Raw genomic sequence first — 7,816 nt, 5'->3', positions numbered from 1 at the left:
TTGAATTAACTGCTGTCAGAGTGATCGACGGACTGGACTGACGGGCCGTCAATCAATCCGAACGGACCGTCGATTGGGTCCGTAGGTCGAGTCTGCCCGACATGGCTTCACTAAAACGAGCATAACTTTTTACTCGGAGGTCGGAATTTAGCAAACTCGGTGGCGTTGGAAAGATAATTCAATTATCTATCATACCACAGGTAATGTGACACACAATTCCTTTTGTGCTAAAAGTTATGACCATCTGAAGTTGACCCATCAATAATTTTCAGCTAACTGGCAGCTAACCCTCATCTACGGTCAGACCTACGGACCTTGGATCGAATGACGGTCCGTACTAGTTGACTGTAGTTTGTTTTAGAGGCTAGGTAAGGGAAGTCTCGATCCACGGACTCAGACCACGGACCGTGGTCTGATCTACGGACCGTAGGTCTGTCCGTGAGTCGGGACTTAGCCAATTTTCTGAGCTGGTTTGGGGAGGGGTTGCAGTGGTGAACCACGGACCACCAGCACGGGCCGTGGTCTGACCTACGGTTCGTGGATGGTGACCGTAAGTCGCACCTGCAACTTCTAAAAATCTGTATTTTTAGTCTGTTTCGAATACGGGGTGTTACAGTTGCCTGGGACACTTTTTTGTTTCGTGCGTGCAGGTCCAGATAGGGATTCTGATTGACCCCTCTGCTAGGATTCGGGGTTCAGCTGTGAGTTGGTAAGCTCCACTTCTTCCTGGAGCTTTCATAGGATGTTACTTTTATTGTACAATTTGGGTATAATCTGGGCCTTGTCCCGACCAATGCTTATGTCATTCATAGAGGCTATTGTGGACACAATATTCTGGGTTTCTTTCTACAGCTTCCAGTTTCCAGCCACATAGGCTTGGCATGTATAGATATGTATGTATGTGTGTATATCTTCATTGTAGCCTTGTCGGCTAGCTAGTACCTTATTATCTTTGGCTTGTCTACCTTCGTCTATATGACTTATCGATATTCAGGTTATGACCTTAAGGGTCCAGTCATAGTATTTTAGATGTTATGCTGCCTGACCTTCTAACCCCTCAGTTGAGTCAATTGGTATGTTTATGTGGCTAACTCGATTGCTTAAGGTGTCGAGTGCCAGTCACGCCTTCTCTAGTTTGGGGCGTGACAAAACAACTCTCTCTAAATAATTTGTAAGCTAATTTATTTAAATAAATATACTAGTACAAATATAAATCATAAAACCAAGAAAATAACTAAAATAATTAAAATGATTTGAGGGATATTTTTGTCTTTGCATAGACTTATCCCATGGTATTATATCCTATGTATTACTAATACCTCCAAATGGAATGTATTATTAATACATCATATAATACCATGTAGGAGGTATATCTAATCCATGTATTAGTTATACATAAGCTCAAATTCCTACCAAACATAGTACTAAATAATACCTTACATAATACATGGACTATTTCTTCTAATGCGGCCTACCAAACGACCCCTTAAGCTCTTGTATAAAGTTGAACAAGTAGACACACATGTCCTACGTGACATCTTACCTGACAATGTACATCCGACATGGTGTCCTATGTGTATTATGCCATGTAAGACTCATGTATCTTTTTGTTCAACTTTATATAAGTTTAAGTGTCTATTTGTGCACACCCAAAGTTAGAGGGCATAAATGTAAAATGAGGTCAAGTTAAATGGCACATTTATATATTATGCCAATTTCTTCTTGTTGTTTTATTGAAGATTTTTTTCTACACACTATTTTTTCTATAAATTAATAGGGAACTTTCACATATAGCCACTCAAAAATAGCCCAATTACTCTCCATAGCTATAGTTTGATAATTACAATTCGTAGCTACATGTTATAGGGAGGAGAGAGGCGAGCGAGACTGGGAGAGAGAGGAGAGAGGTGAGAGAGAGGGGGCAAAAAGTGGGAGAAAGGTGAATTGTATATGTATATAGGTTAGATAATTGTATATTATACATATGTATTTGTATATTCTGGCGAATTATACATATACAAATGTGGCTAATTATACAAACTCGCCAGCCCGCGTATAATGTTAGTCGTGAGTGGTAATTATAGTAAACTATAGCTATGATGAGTAATTAAGTAGTATAAGTTTGCTTAACTGCGTAATTTTCCCTAAATTAATTTTATTTCTATTGCTGGACAAACTAATAAAAAGATCTATCAAATCACCTAACCTATATTAAAACTTTGATATAATTTATAAGTAAAAGTTGGTGTTCAGTCATTGTTGAAGCTCAAAGTTTGAAAATTGAATTTTCACAATTGAATTCTATTTGAGTGAAGGTATTAATGCAAAAGGACGGGTTACGTATGGAGGAACTTAAATCTAAAATTTTGAGTGATGTGATATAGTTTTTAAGGTATTTTTTTTTATGAATATTGTGTTTGAATTTAAGAAAGAAGACGAAGTCAATTTTTTTTGTATAATATCGTAAATTAGGTGTATAATATATTAATATTCTAAATCAATTTCTAAAATATTTTTGTAAAAAATATATATGAAAGCTTGGTGTATTATTAATATATTAAAGATTTGCTGCAATATATAGTTGGGAGGTTGTCACATATTTAATTGTAGCCTAAGTTGAGTTGTGTTATAAAAAATGGAGATTAAAATCTTATGCACAAAGCTCATACCTACTCCTCACCACCTTCAGCGTCACAAGCTCTCTTTCTTTGACCAAATATCTGAAAAAGAACATGTTTCTATGGTTTTTTTCTTTCATAATTATAATAATTTTGACATGGATGAACGACTTGAGCAATCCCTTTCAAAGATATTAACCCATGTTTATCCCGCAGGAGGAAGGTACGATGACAAAGATGAATATTGTTCGATTCTTTGTCTTGATCAAGGCGTTTCCTATACCAAAGCCAAGACCAGTGGTACGCTGGATAATTTCTTAGATAAAGCACACAATGACTTTGGTCATGCGGCTTTATTTAGCCCACATGTAAACAAGAATATCGAGGAAACTAATTTCATGGTTTCACCAATTGTCACTATACAAGTAACTACGTTTGAATGTGGTGGACTCGCAATATCAATTAGTACTTCACATCCTGCAATGGATGGTTTCTCAGATTTTCAATTTATTTCTGAGTGGGCAAAAGTGTGTAGAATGGGGACTTCCATTGACAAGATTAATTTTCTAAGCTTCAATATGGATGATATTTTTCCAACAAGAGATATATCAGGACTTTTCAAGTCAACCCCCATTCCAGTTATACAACAAAATATTGTTGTTAAGAGAATTGTCATCCATGAGCCTGTTATGTCAAGGCTCTGAAAAAAATGCTTTGATGAATCAAATGGAGCTTTGATTTTTCAACCTCCAAGGGTTGAGATTATTACAGCACTCCTAAGGAGGGCTTTTATCTGCGCTACAACAATTATAAACAGGTATTTAAGGCCTTCTCTACTAGACTTTCCATTGAATATGCGCTCCAAAATTACATTTATACCTCAAGTGAAAAATTCTTTTGGGAATTTTATGATTGGTGTTCCAGTAAAATTCATATCGGGAGATACCAAAATGGAATTGCATCATTTCATAATATTAATCAGGAATGCGGTGAATAAAATTGTTGCTTCATGTAAAAAAGCTAATTCACCAGATGAAATAGTGTCAACGTTGGTTAATTCATATAATGAAAGTTTTCGATCACCAGAGTGGGGAGGTAACGATGAAGTTGACAAAGTTATGTGTACAAGTATATGTAAGTTTCCTGTGCACGATTCTGATTTTGGTTTGGGAAAACCAAACTTAATTTTTTTCAGAATGAAAGATACACAAATGTTTTGGTTGCATGATATTGGACCTGAAATTGGTGTGCAAGTGGACTTGAAGGAAAGTTGTATGCAGTTATTTGATCTTGATGATGACATCAAAGATCTCATGTTTATACGTGATGCAAAACTATAATTTTCATTATGATGTTGGTAATCGTGATTTGTTCTGTTTGTATTTTTTATTAATAAGGGATCGTTTAGACATGTAATAATGGAATCGTGATTTGAAATATGAAGTTGAAGTTTTATTAATATATGTGGACTTTCATCAACTTCGTTTCTCTCACTTTGCTCATTCTATTCAACAATTTGTATCAATCTCAATTGCAGACAAATAACATAACATCTTTACAAACACAAATGGATTTGGATTTGATGATTGTAGTACATTTTAGATGTCATTTTGAAATTATGGTTAAATTTTGAAGCTATTTGATAAAGATTTGCCCCATTTCGTATGAAATTTTGTTGTTGAAGTTCACAAGGGATGAATTTTATTTTCGATGAATTTATATATTATTGAATAGTTTTATATTTACAATGTATAAGTGTGTATAAACACCTCTTATACACTATTATATAAGGTTGCCATATTGTGTACAATGAGTGTATTGGAACAAACTTCAACCCAAATAAAGAAACAGTAGCAACACTTAAATTGATTACTCAAGAAGAACTATTACTAAAGTGGCCCTGTTTAGTTGAGGTTGTAACATGAAATTTAGTCCTACTAAATGAATGGTATATAACACGGTGGATTTTACTTACCTTTTGCTGGAGATGTAATAATATAATCATGCACTAGGTAAAATATTTCAGGTAAGTTATGAACCATAAATATGCTTAATTATAACAAACTCCAACGTATTATATATAGTTAAGCTAACAAAACTTGGAAAGAGGAAATAGAAAATTATGAATATGATTGTTAATTCGAAAGGGCCACTTTTACTTTGTTAGGGATTATCATATCAAAATGAGATTGATGCCATGAATGCTAAGCCTATGTTTGAATGAATCAATATGATAATATAGAGATGTTTGTCAATCTCTCAATATAATTACTATTATATTTTTAATTATGTGGTATATCTCAGAAGAAAGAAACAGAAATTTGATTGAGATTATATATGTTTTCCAACATAACTTGTATGCAATCATATTAGAGATAGTGTAGGAAGACTATTGAGGACTTTCCTTGGCAAAATTTCTATAGTTACACAAGTAAAATAAATCTATTTGACAGAAATCAACAACAGTAAATTGAGAATAAAAGACTCTGAAAGTGTGGAAGTTTTCTTTGTATTGAAGCTCAGCAAAATACTCTGTTACAAGAGTCTTAAATAGATGAGAAACTAATAAACAAAACAACACGTTTAATCTCCTAGAAAATCTGAAGCTAAAAACTAACTCCACTATTCCTAATTCCTAAAGACTAGGAAACAACTTATTTGATTCCTAAACAAATGCCACAACTAAACCATTACTCCATAAATCTAATTGCCACCATTCCCTCTCTTAAACTGAAATATCTTTTAGTTTAATTTGCAAAACTGAGCCGATCACGTAGCTTTAGGAATGACACTGACTTCAGGGGCTTTGTGAACATGTCTGCGACCGGCTCTTCACTTCTGCAGTAAATAAGGATAATCTTTGAATCCTTAGTTAGATCACACAAGAAGTGATACTTCACATCTATGTGCTTACTTCGTCCATGTTCAATTGGATTCTTCGAAAGATTAATCGCCTAAGTATTGTCACAATTATTAAGATGATATTTGTAGAAGAGGATGGAAGGTTTTGTCCAAGTGCACCTGCTAAAGTCATCAACTAAGGTAATGAAATACTTGAAGTTGTCATGAGTTGCCACATGATATGGCCCCATAGATCAACATGAAGTAATTCAAATATTTTGGTAGTTGTATGAGCTTTAGGTGGAAAAGATAGTTTGGTTTGCCTTGCCATAGGACATATATTGTAGGTAAAAGATTGTTTGGGTGAGAACTTTATTGGAATGGAGGATAGACTCTTCATTTTTCAAATGGAGCATGACCAAGTCTTTGGTGCCACAATAGATCTATGTTACTGTTTGCCTTATGAGACATATTAGATGTACAAGACAATTTAGGTAAGGAAACAGAAGCACTTTTATTATGAAAAGTATTCAATACAACTGGAGTAGTGTGCATTACAGATGGTGTTGCATGACATGAAAAAGAAGCCTTTGAAGGACTACAACAACAAAAATGGGAAAAACATTGACAGCCTATAGGGAGAACACTATTTGGATTGCTACATTTATCTGAATCCCTTGGACAAGCAATAGAACAACTCTTCTGTAGACATCTTGAACATAGAAGGTAAAGTCCTTCATGCACCTTACCAATCTCCAGAGGCCTCTTCATTGAAGGGCCCTGCAGAACACAAGATGAATTAGAAAAGGAAGCAACACATTGAAGTTGGATTGCTAAGGAATTTACTGAAACCAAGTTATACTTGAATGAAGGGACAAAAAGGACTTTATGCAATGTGATCCTTGAGGAAAGTTTTGCAGTTCCAACTTTAGTTACTTTTACTTTATATCCATTAGGTAATCTAACCAACATAGGGTATGGCAGTATGAGGATATTAGACAGGTGGTTTTTGTTAAAGGTCATGTGATGTGTGGCTCCTGAGTCTAGTATCCATAAATCATTCTTGTTTTGAGACAGCCACATGAATGTTTGTCAAAATCAATAGAAGAGCTACAAGCTATCATACCTGCAAAGTTTGCTGCACCACTAGCAACATGGTTTCCTGCAGCTTCTCCATTACCTAGCTGAAAGTGCTGTAACAAGTTCAAGAGTTATCCATACTGATCACTGGTAAAAACAGAACCACCACTAGTAGATCCAATGCCACTTGAAGATCCATCAACATCTCCTGCAGTTTGTGTAGTGTCCATCCCAAAAGCATTGGTTGCATTCCCTTTCCTTAGTAGACCTGTGGGATTGACTAAGGTTGGAGTTGTACTGGGATCATTGATTTGGAGTATTGTTGTATCTATTTTGTCCATTCCCCTGATTGTTAGTTTGAGGATAACCATTTATCTTATAACATCTGTCTTTGGTGTGCCCTGGCCTTCTGCAGTGTTCACAATAAGGTCTTGATCTGCCATTGTAGTTACTAGAAGTGGAAATTTTTTTCCTGAATTGTTGTCCTCCATTTGAGGAACTTGATGAGCTAGCATTCACAGAAGGAATCATGGATGAATTCATTGAACTTCCTTCTGCAAACATTTGATTACTTGGCTTGAATTTCCTTTGTTTTTCCTCCTGAACTAAAAGGGCAAAAGCCTGTGCCATAGATGGCAAGGGATTCATCATCAATATACTCCCTCAAATGATAGTATAAACTTCGTTTAATCCCATGAGAAATTGAATTAGCCTCATGTCCTATTTTGCCTTGTGTATATTTTCCTTTCCTCCACAGCTACACGCACAGCTACATTGATCCTTGGCATTCAGATTGCTTAATTCTTCCCACAGCTTCTTTATTCTAGTGTAGTAGACAGTAATATCAAGCACTCCCTGACTCAAATCATTTATTTCATTTTGGATCTGATACAACTTTGCTTCATTCGTTTGATCATATCTATCTTCTAATTCCTTCCACAACTTAATTGCATCACACATATACTCTACACTGTCAGCAATTTCCTTTCCAAGAGACTTAAAGATCCAAGACGTAACCATATAATCACATCTCTCCCACTGTCGATATTAAGGGGAATTGAGTGCAGGCCTCTTACACTCACCATTTATAAAACCCAACTTGTTTTTCACAGAGAGGGACCTTATTACACTTCTTCTCCAAGATCTATATCTAGTACCAAGAAATTTAACTTGAACAAGAGAAAGACTAGGACCATTAGATAGATGAATGTAAAGAGGATTACTTACGTCAATGATGTTATTTCTTGTAGGAGTACTGGCGGGATCTGTAACTTCCA

General features: G+C 35.4%; 2 protein-coding genes across 2 annotated transcripts; one reads left to right on the top strand and one right to left on the bottom strand.

The window, feature by feature from the left end:
• The first annotated feature begins 2,776 nt into the window (after nt 1-2,776).
• On the top strand, nt 2,777-3,322 carry LOC107058424 (acetyl-CoA-benzylalcohol acetyltransferase-like). The gene has a single exon (XM_015304112.1). It carries the CDS (start codon nt 2,777-2,779, stop codon nt 3,320-3,322), a length of 546 nt encoding a protein of 181 aa, XP_015159598.1.
• A 2,882-nt stretch (nt 3,323-6,204) lies between these two features.
• Nucleotides 6,205-7,559, bottom strand: LOC107058423 (uncharacterized). Its single transcript, XM_015304111.1, has 5 exons — nt 7,269-7,559; nt 6,923-7,160; nt 6,698-6,807; nt 6,586-6,652; nt 6,205-6,239 (listed from the first exon to the last, which is right to left on the bottom strand). Exons 1-5 carry the CDS (start codon nt 7,557-7,559, stop codon nt 6,205-6,207), a joined length of 741 nt encoding a protein of 246 aa, XP_015159597.1.
• Between the last annotated feature and the right edge of the window lie 257 nt (nt 7,560-7,816).

Source organism: Solanum tuberosum, unplaced genomic scaffold (genome assembly GCF_000226075.1).
Source record: "Solanum tuberosum cultivar DM 1-3 516 R44 unplaced genomic scaffold, SolTub_3.0 scf00516, whole genome shotgun sequence".
Lineage (NCBI taxonomy): Eukaryota > Viridiplantae > Streptophyta > Magnoliopsida > Solanales > Solanaceae > Solanum > Solanum tuberosum.
Note: the sequence above shows the minus strand (reverse complement) of the source record. Positions and strands in the feature narration are given on the sequence as shown.